General features: G+C 40.6%; 2 protein-coding genes across 6 annotated transcripts in view; both read right to left on the bottom strand.

Moving 5' to 3' along the window:
• Positions 1-139: 139 nt before the first annotated feature.
• golm2 (golgi membrane protein 2) lies at positions 140-13,309 on the bottom strand. 4 transcript variants are annotated; one of them, XM_020079910.2, is made up of 10 exons: positions 12,231-13,309; positions 6,787-6,841; positions 6,527-6,629; positions 6,197-6,287; positions 5,898-6,021; positions 5,627-5,710; positions 4,629-4,907; positions 4,119-4,256; positions 2,293-2,460; positions 140-1,170 (listed from the first exon to the last, which is right to left on the bottom strand). In XM_020079910.2, the coding sequence occupies exons 1-10, from the start codon at positions 12,555-12,557 to the stop codon at positions 1,094-1,096; spliced, it is 1,446 nt and encodes a 481-aa protein (XP_019935469.2). In that variant the 5' UTR covers positions 12,558-13,309; the 3' UTR covers positions 140-1,093. The 4 variants fall into 4 exon arrangements, with proteins under 4 accessions (XP_019935469.2, XP_069380902.1, XP_019935471.2 ...); XM_069524801.1 differs by having other exon boundaries at positions 5,627-5,707; XM_020079912.2 differs by lacking the exon at positions 2,293-2,460.
• A 1,154-nt stretch (positions 13,310-14,463) lies between these two features.
• Positions 14,464-16,541, bottom strand: part of fam189a1 (family with sequence similarity 189 member A1) — a 77,330-nt gene continuing 75,252 nt past the window's right edge. For both annotated transcript variants that reach the window (XM_020079908.2, XM_020079909.2), the window contains exons 10-12: positions 16,253-16,324; positions 15,566-15,879; positions 14,464-15,088 (exon numbers count right to left, since the gene is read on the bottom strand). In XM_020079908.2, the coding sequence (XP_019935467.2) occupies positions 14,885-15,088; positions 15,566-15,879; positions 16,253-16,324 (590 nt within the window). In that variant the 3' untranslated portion in view covers positions 14,464-14,884. The remainder of the gene's footprint in view (positions 15,089-15,565; positions 15,880-16,252; positions 16,325-16,541) is intronic.

Below are 16,541 nucleotides of genomic sequence, written 5' to 3'. Positions count from 1 at the left end.
CTGGACACCTCTGACAGTCTTTGTCCTTAAAAAGCAGCTGACGGTTCTTATTGTTGAAACCGTGTCACTAGAATAAACCCGTCTTACCTGTCATGTTTCACATTGACAATGACTCTAAAGCACAATCACAACTGACAAATCACATGAAGCATCACCTTTAATAAAATTAAATTACATTCAATCTGCCTTTCCACAAGAAATCTATGTACCTGGCTGCACAAACAGAACCGATTTCATCGACGGATTTCCCTAAGGAAGAGGACTTGGGCTTCTCCTCAGTACAAATGGTAACAGCTCAACTACATTATGTACAAGAGACTTCATTAATGGAAGCATGTGTACAGTACATCAGTTCCATGTGTGCTCAGGTCATCTTTGAACACGACGGAGGATACTAACATTGCTTTAAGTATTGCTTATGCATCAGTATTTTACTTAATTTGATTAATAAAAGGTTTTGACTGCATGCAATGGTATCATTAAGAAAACAAAACAATGAGGAGCACTTTGGAGTGTCTGTCACAGAGAAAAGAAACTGATTTAATAGGCCATAAGAAGAGTCCTTGGCATTTATAATGTATTCCCATTCCTGAAAAAAAAAAAAAGTCTTCACTGTAAAAGTCCCAAAGTTATGTTGGAAAGGCAGAATGCCAAGTTAGTCTCTTTGATAAACATCTCAGGTGAGTTTGTTTCTATGACGTAAAAGCGACCTGTAAAGAAAAGTAGCAAAAAAGTTCGACCTCGAATTTCAGATCCGAGTCAACAGGCCTCATTTAGACAAATCTGTCACCATCTGAGGCCGAAGTAACAAAACTCAACAGTCAATGTACAGCATCTCATCTCTACTGTCGTAGAACCACTGGCAAATCAAGAGCAGCTCTGGACAATGCCATGTTCTTCTTCTTCTTCATATCATGTTAAGTTATTCAGAATTAATTCATTAGTTGTAATGTCTGATCAGCGCATGACATTGAGGATGCACCTTCGCAATTCTTTAAACATATTGATGTTCAAACTATCTTGTTGAGAGAGACCTTGGTTGTAGAGGCAGGTCTGAATATGTTTAATGAGTTACAGCTGTATGAGTTCCCATTCAAAGAATGTCAATGGCTTGATGTCTTTTTCCATAGTCCACCGCCCGATCTCCCTGCATGTCACGATCATCATCATCTGGAAAAAAAAGACATTTAAATAATATTAGAGGTTAATTCATAGAAAAATATACACTGAATGAAGTGTTGTAATCATACCCCATCATTGCATCATAAAACATATTATTGTAAACGAATCATTAACTACAGTATGTCCTCTGCATCAATCCAATCACATTAATAGCTGCACATTTACAAATAAAATGGTATTAGATATGTTTTTCCATTGTTTTGAATATACTAATGCACATCTAGATTCCAGCTAAAGTAATTTTCAGCTTTACATCTGTCTTTTCTTTTGTAAATAAACCTGATTTAGCAGCAATGTATTTATCTAGAAGAATCTATTGAAATTATACATATAGTTGTGGGAGGAAACAGTTCCTTCATCCAAATTGAATATTATTAGTTTCATTGTTGGTCATTATTACGTATAACAAGAACGTCTCAGAGTTTTTAAACAGATTGAACAAATACTGAACAGTTAAAAATAAAATAAAAATGACAAATCATAGCCAATCACCAGGCAGAAATGACTAAATGTTTAAAAGATGGATGAAAACAAAGATAGTAGTACTGTCACACTCTAATAAAATTTTAAAATTCATGGGAAACAATCACAACAGAGAAAAAAATACATGGGCATGCATTTCAATATTTCAAGGAGAACACAGACACATTCACGAACACAGCGAGCTATATTTATCTACTGGTCTAGATGTGGGTCAGATGTTTGGTGGGCACAGACAGGTGGTACAGCTAAAAAGAAGCACAGGCAGGAGAGAAAATACGAGATGGCTGAATTATTCTCACAGAACCGTAAGTTCCTGGGTCAGGTTTTCCCTAAACGGAAAAGGGATTGTTGTGTCTATACAATGAATAAAAACTAACGCAATTCAGTAACTTATCCCGGACTGCATAAATAGCAGCTCTGTTTTGACCCTGAAGGAATTTGTCATAATTCTTGCATATCTACAGTTTATGGTGGATTCAAGGACCCAACTCAGGGTACTGTGAGCTACTCTAACTGTCAGGACAAATGCAGGGGGGGCAGCAGCAGGACAGGGGTGGAGGGAAGGAGCAAGGGCGGAATGGAGGATACACATCTGAACAGGCAGTCCAGTCCCCCAGCCTGGCTCACCTTGAACGTCTTCCTCCCCACCATCACCATCCTCTTCCTCATTGTAGGCCAGCTCGGCCTGCTTGTCGGCCTCATACTCACCCACGTTCCCATCATCCCCATTGTAGTCCGCCAGCTTAGAGCCGTGTTGCGGATCTACTGGGGACTCGTTCTCATCAAAGAACCGGCCTGCAGGAGGCAGAGAAGGGCCTCATCAGGAAGGGAGGGAAAGCGGAGGCAGTTGAAGGGAGACAGGGAGGAATGGGTGAAATACTGCATAATAAATGCATGAAGGGATAAGTGATTGTATGCAGAATGTGATAAAAGATAAAGAAGGTGAGGTGAATGGATACACAGAGATAAAAAAGACAAGAAGTCTTTCAGTTAGAAAAGGAAAGTCAATCATGAACTTGAGAGCAGAGAACTGAGTGGAAACAAAAGGGGATCCCTAGCAGCACTAATCTAATTATTGGTTTAATCATCGCTACAATCTAATCAATCAATCAAATACAATGGTGCTGCATTAATCCCATCATTTCACTTTTTGTTGGTACTGTGAGACAACTGAAGCAACTTTTGTTACAGAGGCCTGTTTGTGGTTATTTTGACGTCAATATGCACGTGTTTAAGTATAAAACAAAAGAAATAATACACCACACATCATAAATATTATACTCCCACTTATAATACTCCCATGTTAATTGATGGAACACCAAAAAGTCAGTTGAATTTTTTTCAAAGATGTTTTTTCTTAGGTAGTTGTCATCACACTGATGTTTCATGTTTCTGAGAAGTTTGGATTCAAATAGTTATTTGATGCCATATAAACAGGGTGAGATGTCATGATTGACAGCTGAGATACTCGTGATAGGTTCAGTGCCTGGATCAATCCCTCAACTTCCACTGAACAGAATCTGGAGATGCATCATCCTTCTCTACAAACAGTCTGTGGTCTAAACTGACGTCACGTTTTTGTTTTTAATGTTAAGTTTGGACATCAGGAAGAGAAGTTGATCAGCTGATGGGGATCCTAATAAAATTATAGGCTTCTGTTGCCGCACAGATTTGAGATGGCACTTCTGATCGAGACAGCCCTGGGTGGGGACTAGAGCTGCACTGAGCCAGGCAGTATCTTCACACGGCTCGTGTTTACTAAGTACCAGAGACTGCCAGAAGTTAGAAAACTGGTGGGTATTAATTTACCATAACGGGATGCAAGGATAAAGTGATCAGATGCAGAAGATTGGTGGAAAAAAAACGAGAATGCAGTGAGTTTTTTTTTTAGAACAGAGCTGTGGAAGGTGAGATGGATGTGTGAGGGAGATGAAAGAACAGAACATTTGAAAACAGGGAGAATAAAAAGCAGCAGAGCAAAGCAGAAGCCAGGCAGCAGGAAAGGATCATCTGGGAGCCAGGTGTGTGTCATTTGTCTCCTCTCCTCTGCAACTGAGCCCTCGCTCTACACCTTGACAGTGTTCCATATTCAAGACGAGACTTCCATTCAAACAGATGCTCAGATTTAGAAATTCTAACACTGAACATGTGCTTTGTAGAAGTGAATGTGTAACCAGTTAGCAATGGGCTAAATTCACACAGATAGCCCAACACCATAACTGTGTTTTACTCTCTGAGTTGACACACAGTAGAGAGAGCTGAGAGGCAGCACAAAGGCGGAGCACAAAAGAACAGCTTTGACTTTACCAATTTTTTTTTTACGCCTTGTTATTTCCCCCTCCCATCGCTTCGACAATAATCGTCAATCAATGAATCAATAAAAGATTTACCCCTACATCTGCCGCATCTCTAGTCAGTAACAGTATTCTCTGTGTCTGTGGAGGAACACTCACTTTGACGGTGATGTACTGGCTCTGCTGGGACTTGGTCTTTTTGGTGGTGAGGCTGGATGTGCTTGGGCACCTGGGCAGGGTTGGGGGGCAGAGCAAGACCCCTCAAGTGTTCGCTGTCACCCTTGACATTATCTGGAGCTGACAGTAAGACAAACTTAGGTGGTGCTGTGTGTAGAAATTAAAGCACATATCTAAAGGTAAAATATTCTCTTAAATCTACTGAGCTACAACATGACAACAAAGATCAAGGAAAATTAATGCCATTTAAATATTCCTAATTATTATCAATAAGGCATAGTTTAGTAAAAACAGTGTATTTGTTTTCTTACACGTAGAACCAGATGGTGTTATACATGGACAAAATGTTGCTGCGCTTCCCTTCATTTACTTCAGTGACAGAAACATAATTGAATTGTATTTCAGTGAAGCCTGAGAGCTGATCATTCCATGTCTAACGACAAGAGACTATTATGTTTAATATTAATCATATGGATGTGGTGCATGTTGTACCTCGAAGTTGTCTCTGCTCTTCTCCCAGCTCGTCTGCCTTGATACCTGCCTTGTTGTCCTCTTCAAACACTATTGGTTTGTCCGCCTGTTTTATGATGTTTGGAGGTGCAACCACTACAGCTTGGACCTCCACCCTGTCCTGCTGCAGCCGGGGCTGGTCCAGAGACAGACCCTGGAGTCCAGGGCCGTCAGCTGCCCCAACTCCAGGTCCTGCACCGGCGCCCACAACCACATCAGGGGCCTCGTCGTGCTTCTTAGTGATGGCTGGTTTCTTCAAGGCTAAAAATAAAAAGAGTGGCAAAGTAATACAAATATGTATGCAGTTTTTGAGCTATCACCACAGAATAGCTTTTTTTTACCTCTGCTAAGTAGGTCAAGTTTTTGTTTAGTCTGTCTTGTAGCAGGATTACAAAAACATTACTAGATAGATGGAGGGATCCATTACATTTTGGTGCAGATCTGGATCAGGGGGCAGATCTGATCTACATTTTTGTTTATTTCTCAAGGAATACTTCATGGAGCTTCATGGAATTAATCTGACATGTTTAAGAGACTGATATTTGTGAGTGTGAGCAATTTGCTGCAGATCTATAGAAAGATTCCAAATGAACTGATTTAAATATGGTTTCATAAGGAGACTGTTGGGCCTTGGTGGATAGCGAGGGCCCTTCTAGTTTAAACGTACATAAAGAACTCAGACACAGCTCTTAGCACAGCAGTAAATGACTGTGTCAGCCTGTCAGTTATTTTTCTCATGTTGTCTTAAATATACTTTTAAGTTAACTTTTTTATAACTTTTCTGTTTTTGCAGATCAGTCTGTACCAAAGCAGTGTTGGCTGTTGTCGTCCCCTCAATAAGTCGCAAGTTCAAAAATCATTCGGTAGCTAATTTATGTGAGTCCACGTTGGTATTATTCTTTAACGTCAGCTTGCTCTGCCAAGACTGCCTCTGCATTTGTTAACCCGAAAAGTGCTGTAAGTTTAGGTCCACTGCTTACCAAACTGCACATCATCGATTTTTCCCACCTCGCTGTCTTCAATACCAGGCATGCCAGCATCACTGCCAGGCTTCCCCATCTCTTCTGTAACAGAGGAGAAGGAACAGGACTTATAACAGACACATAAACTAACAGAGGGAATATGAGCATTTAGTGCAGGTTTATTTTTAAACTAGCAATCAAATACTGAATTAAGAGTGTAAGCACAAAACAACAGAAAGAAAAATCCCAAGAGTGAAAGCCTTGCTTTACTCAGTCACATCCACTGTACCTTTTAAATCATTACTGTCATGCAGGTGAGTGGCCACAGTATGGCGCTCTCCCACCATCTCAACGCCAGGTGCTCCATCTGCATGTTTCCCCACCACGAAACCCTTTTGGCCGATAAGCACACTCTGAAGAAATGTCAAGAGAGAATCAAAAAAATGAAGAAAAGAATTAATAGATTTTAACTGCTACCGTCAATATCTGTTTAAGTAATGAATAAATGCTGCATAAATGCATTGTGCTCCTCAGGCACAACCTCTCAATCAACTTAAAAGTGTATGTCAAGATTTCCTCCGCACTCACCTGTCTTAGCTTTGAGGTTTCTTGCTCCAGGATCTTCTTGGATTCGTCATACTCGTCTTTCAGTTGTGCAATCTGACGTCCACACTGTAAACTAGTTAACACATATTTCTCATGAGTTCCACTCACGTTATCGGGGATGAGCAATCACCCATCACCACTCGATTAAAGTGAATATTCAACTGAAGATCCACTAACTGTCATAAATCATACTGTAATAAGGTTTAACTTAAGAAGCAAACGTGACGGAGACATTAGGTCACAGTTGTTTGAAGCAGGAAAAATGCTGACAGTAGTCCTTAAACTGACAGGAAGTTGTGAAGCTTAACATACCTCTCATACTCCAGTTTTCTTTCCAACGTAGTGCTATTTTTCTTCACTTCTCTCAGCTGCTCCTCCTGTTTTATGAACTCCTGCTTCAGCTCCTTTAGCTGCTCTGTTCACCGCGACACAAACAGATACACACAATAGTTTGGAGAGGTTTAGTTCTCGTCTAATTCATGCATTACAAATTTCAATAGAGGCATTGAAAGTTTTTACAAGAGGGCCTGAGAGTGCCCTCTGCTGGCCAGACAAGGCTGAAGTCCTCCTACCTTCCAGCCTCTGGATCTCTGTCATTTGGGCCGTGACGTCACCCTGCAGTTTATTCTGAAGATAGGGAAAACACAGGTTCAGGAATTAGAAGGGAGTGCTGCAGGAATTCAGACTCTTCTATAACAAGCAGTTGAAGAAACGCACAACAGGTTCTCTCAGCAGTGAACAATGTCAGGCAGAGCAGGTTTGCCTTGTTTTCCTGTGTACTGCACCTGTGTGTGTTTTCCTAATCTTCACGGCACAATTACAGAATACATGTTGATCTTTTTTGAGTTACTGCGACATGGATAGTACAGCAACACATGTTAATTAGGAAGCAAAGGCCTGATCGCCATGGGATTCATGTAGGTGGTTGGAAAATGAAGTATACCTTTAAAATTCAGAAAATATGATTATAGATGTTGATAATTACTTAACAGCTGGTTTATGATTTTTTTTCTTAACCTAAACTCAGTGACCAGGAAAACAACCCCATAGTGCGGTTCATTAACATAGCTCTGTAATGAACAGCAATGATCTTAACACACTAACATGGATCACGATCTTATGCTCACTGTTATTGACACTCTCGGCTGCTCTGTATTTTCTGTTTTAGTTCAACTTTAGGTTGCGTTTCCAAAGGAAGGAAATGGGAGGGAGAAAAACTTTTAAGTGTTAACAAATATTTTATTGGGTTTAAAAACTCCTTGTATGTTTAAAATGTAGTTCTAATTAATTTAATTAAAAATCAGCGTTATCTTGAAAATGTCCACACTATTGTGACTAGATTGAAGGGCATTATATATTTTTTATTTTCCAAAAAACTCATTTTTGGAATCCATTGTGATTATCTCTGTAATTGACAGAGAGGACAGGAAGTAAAGCATCAGCTGTTGTCAAGGTGATAGCTTCGTTTTTAGCTCTGTAAACTATGTATTTACAGTTTTTGATATATTCAGATGAGACACATAACACCTCTTGCTGAAGAAGTATTTATTACATCAGATCTTATGTGAGTTCTGGGAAGAGGCGATGTCCCAGGTTCATTGTGTGATTAACTCGCACTTCAGGTTAATCAAGTACTAAGTGACGCAGACTGCTGTACTCAAATAAAAGGGAACCACATTGAACCATCAGTGTCTCCTGAATGTGACAAGTGTTGCTCTAAGGATCACAAGCACATCTTCTCTGGGTTTATCCAACAATATATAGCACCTTGTTTCTTTACTCAACACTGTGGTCAGTCATTTTAAAAGCATTATTTGAAGAAGTATAAGCATGGTTGAAATAAAATAAGCTCCATGCAGACGAGTGATCCGACAGACCTGGTTAAACAGAAACCGCCCTTATAGGACACTGTACAAAGGAAAGCAGACACGGATGCAGTGAAGCAGCGCTGACGTTACTGGTCTACGTCATACCAGTCATTCTGACAGAGCCATGGGGAAAAAAAATCCAAGAGTGGCAAAAGAAATGAGAAGACATTTGTCCAACAACAGTATGTCTTAGTGCAGACAAACTGATGCAACAGACCAGAGCGAATTTGCACGTGATCAGAGACTGTTTGAGAGGGAGGACACGGTTTTGAGGGAAAAAGAAAATCACAAAATCTAAAGGGGAAATGAAAAAATGTTGCTGTCAAAATGAAAGACCACGCTCGTGAATAAGGATGGGACAGAAAATCAATACTTTTTTCAAAAACCTTTTCCAGAGACATTCAGCCAGACCAGGGATTGGTCATTGAATGCCCTGCAGAGACCTTTGAGCTGTCGTAAAAACTTGTTCTCCTGGAAAATGACTGCTCGACCCTGCTTTGTGCATTGGCTCTGGAGGTGTTGTCTATATACATATTAAAAAAAACTGTCTGCATTAAACAAATGCTCAGGGTATGTTTGAGAGACTTTAGTGACCTTTGGTGAGTTATATTACTCCGACTGATGTATTCATGTTGCCGTACTTTGCTCCCAACATCTTAATGTCATGACTTATGAGAGACTTTTTATGTTATTTTGTCTGGCAGTACGTTCTGTCCATATATTTTGTGATTGTAAAAAATGAAAACTGTAAATAAAGTATTAAAAAAGACCGTAAAACCCACACAGGTGATTAATGGATTTACCCGAGAGTCTGCTGAAATGGATCAGCTACATAGACTCCAGCACAGGCAGACTGTTTACACTGTATGCAGATCTATAGGCTTCTGTGATTCATTCTAGCACCTAATGGCCACAAGACCATATATACTGTCCTGAGTGGAAGCCATTCAAAAGTCCACTGTCACTATTTTCTCTGCATTGCAGGCCTCTCAGTGTTCGTAGCATGTCCCTGTGTTGAAACAGGGTTGGGTTGTTGACAAAAGAAAGGAGTGGAACAACTGCTATTCAACTCGCATTCCCTCTATCTTGATTACAAACACAAGAACCCGGATGCTTAAGTAACTACCAAGACACAAAGAAGCTTATAGTCATCTTATGTCCACACGTCACCATCGACACTCTCCTCAAAGAAAATCTCGACGGTTTTTATCACTTCCAGAAAGAAAGTATTTATCTGCCATGAGGGATTTAAGTGTCAAAACTTAATAAAAACTTAAAAGAAAAACACCAATTGGTCTGTAAAATATATCAGTTTGTAAAGGTATGTACATTAGAGAAGGCTAAACAGTTTATTTTATTGTCTCATAAAGGCCAAACATCCATAAAAAATGCAAATCAAATGGATGGTTTTAATATCAGTCATGCAGCATGCATAACCATATGACCCATGTCAACTAGCGCGTTGTTCACTGAGTAAGGACAGTAACTTCAGGAAGCTGAGAGGACGTTTAGAGTGATGTGTTAGACAGCCGAGCTGTCACTGCTGTTGACCTCTAAGTCATTTTACACAGGGGATTATTACCTGTTATACATTTACTTTTTTATTGTAGACAAATGATATAACTTTATAGTTCAAGTGCATGTGCCTGGTTTCTGATTTACATGTCTGACAGCAATTTACATTGATTGTAATATTTAATCTTTAACTAACTGTACTGAACAATCTTAAACTGGTATAGAATGCACATGCCATCATGTTTATGTTATTTAGAGGAAGAGGCATTGGTTGCAAAAACTTTAAAGGATCTCATCAGGAATTTTACGACAAAGCCTTTACTAAAAACTCTAAGAGGGTTGTTTTTCTAATCTTTTGTAGAGAAAGGGTAATGTGATTTAGAGGCAGGCCTCTGCTTCCACTCTTAAGTCCTTGGATGCTGTTTATCACTCTGCCCTCCGGGTTTATCACTGGAGATGCTTCTAGGACTCCTCATTACATCCTGCATGGAGAAGGTTGTGGTTTCCTCTGTCTGATGGATGTGATGGGCATTTGTATTTGTTTATCTACAAGTCTCTTACATCAGGAAGCTGCCATTTTATATTACTTCTTGGTTTGACTGGTGCTCTGGATCAAATCAAATTCAGTCTCATGACTGGCTTACTCTGGAGGTCGCATACATCTGCACTGAGCTGGGAAGATCTGCTTTTACGTTCTTTGCTTGGACCACCGTGAACTCTTTACAAAGCACCAGAAAGATGTATTCGATTTAAAATCCATGACCACAAACCATTCAGCTTCTGTTTCTACCTGGTTTAACTGATTCATCTTTTGTTACTGTTTCTCAAACTTTCACTAACTGTATCTATATATAGTTGTTTTATAATTTGTGCACTCTTATGTGATTTTAAACTGTTGCTCAACATCATTGTAGTGAAGACCAGCCCTTAATGACTTCATGAGTTTAGGCAATAAACTGCTTTTTAAGTGTTCAAGCACATTTGCCAATTCATGATCTAACCTTCTCTCACAGTGAAGCTGCTTGTGATTGCGCACACAGGCATAACTTAATCCTCTCTGTCTAGTTAAAGTGATATACATTGCGACTCCTGAGACTTCATGTGGACACTGGAGACCAGAAGTGGTTTGTCCATGATGCTAAACCAAGCATGGGACAAAGACAAACAAATGTGTGCCTGTCCAGAAGAAATACGAAAAGTCAGACTGGATGCAAATTAGATGAAAACGTCCCCCTCATGTGTTGTTTAAACGTCTGCCAGGGCAGCTGGGCACACACCAGTCAATGCTCATAGGGTGCTGGGAGACAAAAGACAGTGAATTGCTGGCGGGGGCCACTGTGTAGGACAAAAGATGGGAACAGCCTTGTGGGGCATACTGAGGAGCGATACATAAAGTCTGTGTAAAAAGATGCTGAAGAAATTAATCAATGTTGCTTTTCATAGCAAATGCAATCATAGCTTTAGTTTACTGTATAAAGTATCAGAAGACAGACGGAAGGAGTGTAGAGAAATGTGGATTTTATGCAGCTTAGTTTAAGATTTTAAAGTTAACATAAAAACACTCATCTACTAATTTAGACAAACATGTCAAATCTGTCTCTTCTACACTTAAAGACATAAGTGGTTGAGATGCATAGGCACAGTGTAAAACCATGACCATTCAATTTTCTCCTAAAACCTTAAGTGATATTCAAACACTTTTGATATTTGAGCTGTGACTCTATATAAAAACCCTGCTTTAGCAATAAAATAGAAATATGAGAGAAAGAAAAACAAATAGGTGATAATGAACCTGCTTTGCCATTGTATCCTTTTAAATACCTATTAAACTTTAATATGCATACTACAAAGTAACAAGTACAAAGTTTATGAATCAGAAAATAGATGATGGATGAATTTATCAAGTTAGAAATTGTTTATTTAAGTTTCACATATGAATTTTACTATGGGCAGATGTCTGGAACTATTGTATTTGAGATTTTCAGCAGGTTTGGTTCAAATCAAATGCAAAAAGATTTCCCCTGTGATGTTTCTGCCAGTGACAGGCAAGACAAATATTTCAGAAAATGAAGGAAATTAAATTTAAGATTTGTTAATACCTTCTACCTAAAATTAAATTAGGGATTTTAACCATTTTCAAAACAGTCCACCCAAAATGCAGAGACCACTGAAGTAGGGCTGGATGATATGGCCAAAAATTATATCAAGATCGTATCAGTCGATGTTGATAATTCTCATAATAAAGGTCACATTATTATTATAAATTCACAGACTGATGCTTTGTTTAGCTTCAGTTATTTGTCTTTAAATCTGTGTTTATATTTGGCTTCAATACTCTGCCTCTGTCTTTCAATCACCTAAAACATAAAACATTGTACTGTCTGGTTGCTGGACCTTCATCTCACTGCAATGAATTTATCCTTCATCTATTTTGACCTGTCATTATTCTTATGCTCTTGTGTGATACTGGGTGACTACATGTCATCATTAAAGTATCGTTCTAACTTTGTCAGGGAGAGGTTCAGTGAAAGTCTGTGGAAACTTCCCTCACACGCTTGTATCGTCGGGTGAAACATTTCTCCAACATGTCAGACATTAGAAGTGAACTCCACCACACCCTGGCTGATCTGTACCTTCTCGTCCGAGCACCTCTTGAAGAGCGCCTCCCGGGCCTGCAGCTTGCCCTCCAGGACGCTGTAGTCTCCATCCTTCTGGTCGAACTGCTTCCTGTGCGTCTCCACCTGCACCATCAGCTCCGAGTTGCGCTTCTCCAGCCGACTCCGCGCCGCGTCCGTGCGCTTCACCTGCGTCTGCACCTCGGCCAGCTCGTCCAGCAGACGGCCGTGCTTGCTGGACACCGTCCAGTAGTTGAACGACAGCACGGCGATGATCACCATGAGGAAGATGAGGATGAAGGACGGGAGGCGGCCTCCTCGTCGGTTTGCGCTAAACCCAACCATCCCCACTGAAAATACCCAGTAACGTAACTCTGTGTCGTTGCCGCAGCCTCCGGAGCCCAGTGAGCGCGCTACTCTCCCGGTGTCAAACACATCCGTCTACGTGACATGCCGAGAGCATATGCGGCGAAATACAAACACTACACACGGACAGGCATGAAGCTGGACGACATGTCTACCGTGCGTCACTGTCCTTCCACCTTCCGCACACTGGGCATATTCAGTGCAGCCGCTCCGTCCTGTGTCAGTGGGTGAAAAACGCCCGCGGGGACGTGGCCTAGCTCAGCTGGCAACGTTACACACGGCAGAAGAGACGTGGACAGCGACGCTGCTCCGTGGCAGCGCGCGCGCACACACACACACACACAGAGCTAGCTGCGCCACGTTAGCATCCAGCTAACGCTCTTCTTCACGTGACTCCCTGCAGGTTTACATTAACACGCGTGGCTCTTTACACGCAAAGCACCTCCGCTGCTGCTGCTGATGATTCTAATGTCAGACCTGCGGTTGGTGTTAGCTACCAGCAGCTAGCTAGCAACGAAGGATGCAACAACACAAGCAGCTTCAGCTACGCGACAACGAGTAGTGTGTCTTCCAGTGTGTGACGGAAACACTCGCGGCTGCACAATGAACCAAATCCTGCAAATCACCGAGCAGCACGTTTTAAATCATGATCTCCTCGAGCCTCTGAGCACCAGGCGTGATGTCTGCTCTGAGCCAAACTAGCTGCAGCCTCTGTCTGACACTTCCGCCATGGAGGCGAACCTGCATTTCAGAATAAAAGTAAGAAATCGCGTGTTTAGCAGCACAGAGAAAGTGTGTTCTTGGCTTCTTCTTGTGTCTGGCTTTGGTTGACACATGTAGGCTCAAAGTCTACACTCATTTAAAAGGGGTTTGAAACCTACAGCCTCGTAGTGAAAGCGATCAATCCGTATGAAAACGTAATATTAATAAAGCCAACAAAAACAAAGACCGGAAGTAGCTTGTTGGCTGGAAGAAGTAACTTTACAGTGAAACGAGGCTTTAGATTTTTATCTACTAATATTTTGGATATTAAGTGAATGTTGTCAGCCCTGAGATAAAAAGCTGAACACAGGTCACAGCTGTGTGTTGAAAACATGTCATGCTTTTAGTGGCTTTATGTATTTCACTTGCATATTAAATTTCCATGTAACTGTATTACATAAGTTCAACAAAGGATCATGTTTAAGGAAGTGTTTTCTGTCATGTTAAGTTAGTTTGAATACATCAAATCACTTGAGTGATAAATAACATCAAATGAATCAGGTAAGGATTATCTGGATTTCACTTCTGTAAATCACTATGAAACTTACCTGAGAGTGAATTGTTGACAAACCTCTGTTAATGCTCACATATTGTTATAATTGGTATTTATCATAAGTTAACCCCTTTACTTTTACTACCTTTTAATGTTTTCCTTTTCTAACATCTTATCTTTTATCAATGCTTGTTTTGCCTTCTTTGTCATGATTGTAATGCACTCCTGTTGTTTTTAGTGTGATATAAATAAATCTGACCTGACTTAATATTATTTACTCTCCCCTCATAACTTTGGTCTAGTCGGTCAAATATGTTTCAGTGCACCACTAAATATAACATGACTGTACTAAACAGTGTTTCTGTTATTTTGACCAGCTAAGGTGAGTAGATGTTCCTGATACCTGACCACTGACACACATCGTTGAAATGAGAACACAAACCACCAGATACAAACTCTGATTTTATTGTAACACTGAAAAGAATCGCAACACAATGAGGTAAGTTAAATAATCCACATCTGTGATGTTTTTGAAACCAGTGACACCACAAAATATTCACCACCCAATCAGCAACAGTTCCACAAAGTCTGCAAACGATGGCGAGTAACACGTCATCAGTTCAGTTCACAGTTTAATACAAACAATATTTCTCTCTGCTTCATATGAAGACGAGGAATACTGGAAATCTTTCAATGACAAACTTACCAGTTGTACATTTTTTGAAGAGATGAGACTCGGTAGAAAAGATCCCCTGAGGGAGAAACATTCTTTTGATTTTCTGATGAGAAAGAAGCCTCTACAGACACTGGCAGGCTCAGTCTGAGTGTGCTACCATTTCTGCTGATGACTTGGCACGGTCTCACAGGGCACTAAGAGATACAATGTGAGAGCATTTCAGTTTGCCTATGCTGCTGTCACACTGTACAAATAAATTATCTCACAGTGTCTGATCACTCTACAGACATCTGTGGCACAGCACAACGTGTCTGCAACTCTTGCTCACTGAAATGCCCTCAGAATTTTTCACCCGAGTCCTTGTTGGGAGGAAGGTCAGAGAATAGTCTCTCTGTACTCAAGGCTTTGTTCAGATGAGGGGGAGTCCAGTGGGTTGGTGGAGGCGCTGGTTGTTTGTTGGAGGTGTTTGGGACGGCACAGGGAAGGGGATGGTGATGAGCTCAAAGCGCCGCAGCTCTGGAGGTGAAGATCCTCACAGCCTCGCTTTCTGGGACTACCGATGATGCGCTGGGTCATCACCTGAGCAGAAAAATATTGCCAGTGATACATTTTAACATATCACTGATGTGAACAGAAATACAATACAACTCTCCACAAATGTTGCTGACATGCAAGAATCCAATCAAATTCATTTTGTTGTGACAGAAATGCCACACTTACACACACAATACTGCAGTGAGATATATCTCACTATGAATTTACATTACAGAGAAAAAACTGAAAATACTTGAGCATTTTTCCACTGTTGCTGTAGTTATAATGCTATTATCATCACAAATTGCAACAATGCTGCCATGTTTTATTTTCCATAAAATAGACTAGAATGGTTCTGAGTAGAGGACATACAAGATCAATGAACTATTCTATGAGAAATCAACAAAAATGTGGAAAAATCTCACCATGTAAAGAAAATGACAACAACCCTATCTTCCTTGGATCATGCATGTGCATTAGACTATCAGGGTCTGTTACAGTATGTAACGTGTGATCAGTTACCTGATCTATGACATTGGCACTGAAGATGGCCTCCTCCATGTGTTTCTCGTCCGACTTGATGACGCACTTGATGTTGTTGACGACCTGCTGGACCTCAGGAGGTAGACTGCAGTTTGAATGCTCCAGGAACTTGGCAACCAATATTTTGGTGTCTTTGTACATCTTGAGGTCGGCCAGTGAGTGTGGGCGCTCGTTGGAGGAGTTTGTGTGCAGGGCTCGAGGTTTGAGGGGGATGTCAGTTTTCCTGTCCTCTTTCTGCTGCTTCCTGACACATATGTGACCCGGTTTAGCTTCACCAACCTCTGCTGTCACGTCTGGAGATAAAACACAAGAAAAACTGTCAAAACATTGAATTAAAAAAAATCACGGGCATCTCTTATAATCAAGTCTAATGCCAGTGACAGTGTCTGTGTCACTGATTGAACACATTGTCATCAGTTCATCAGCTCACAGTTGCAGCTCAGTTAAAATAGACTGAGGATTCTTTCCCGATATGAATTCATGTAATCAGACGACATAATGTAACATTGGGGGCAGCACAGAGGTTGCTGGTTCAAATCCCAGTTTGATCACTGTCATTCTGCGCAGACAATTAATGTCCTCCTGTTTCTACAATGGGTTTTCTCTGGGTACTCTGGCTTCCTCCCACAGTCCTCATCCCATAAATTTCAAACTGTATGTCAGTACCTTGCTCTGGTGACATATGAGCTGAAGCTTCAGCAGCAGGATTAGTGGCAGAGGCACCGCCACTATTTTCTCCTGTAGAGGGAGACAAACACTTAGTGTTGACCAAGAAAGCAGTTACTGGGTAGTGATCCTGCCCTGTTTTATGTCAATGCTACTAATTATCAATCACCATTACTAAATTCCAAGTTATTTTCTTTGTTCTTTGTTTTGATCATAAAGGTCAGAAAAAAGTTTTCTGTCACATATTTTCCAGCGTGATGTGTTGATGTGTCATGTTTTGTGTGATTAA

This window comes from Paralichthys olivaceus, chromosome 1 (genome assembly GCF_024713975.1).
Source record: "Paralichthys olivaceus isolate ysfri-2021 chromosome 1, ASM2471397v2, whole genome shotgun sequence".
Classification (NCBI taxonomy): Eukaryota; Metazoa; Chordata; class Actinopteri; order Pleuronectiformes; family Paralichthyidae; genus Paralichthys; species Paralichthys olivaceus.
The sequence above is the reverse complement of the archived record's forward strand: the minus strand, read 5'-3'. Positions and strand labels throughout refer to the sequence as shown.

Excerpts from the sequence above, each read along its gene's own strand:
- golm2 (XM_020079910.2), bottom strand. The coding sequence starts at position 12,557 with ATGGTTGGGTTTAGCGCAAACCGACGAGGAGGCCGCCTCCCGTCCTTC. Across the intron at positions 6,842-12,230 it reads AGAGGTGCTCGGACGAGAAG|AATAAACTGCAGGGTGACGT; the intron begins GTACAGATCAGC and ends CCCTATCTTCAG. Across the intron at positions 4,257-4,628 it reads AGAGCAGAGACAACTTCGAG|CTCCAGATAATGTCAAGGGT; the intron begins GTACAACATGCA and ends TCTTACTGTCAG.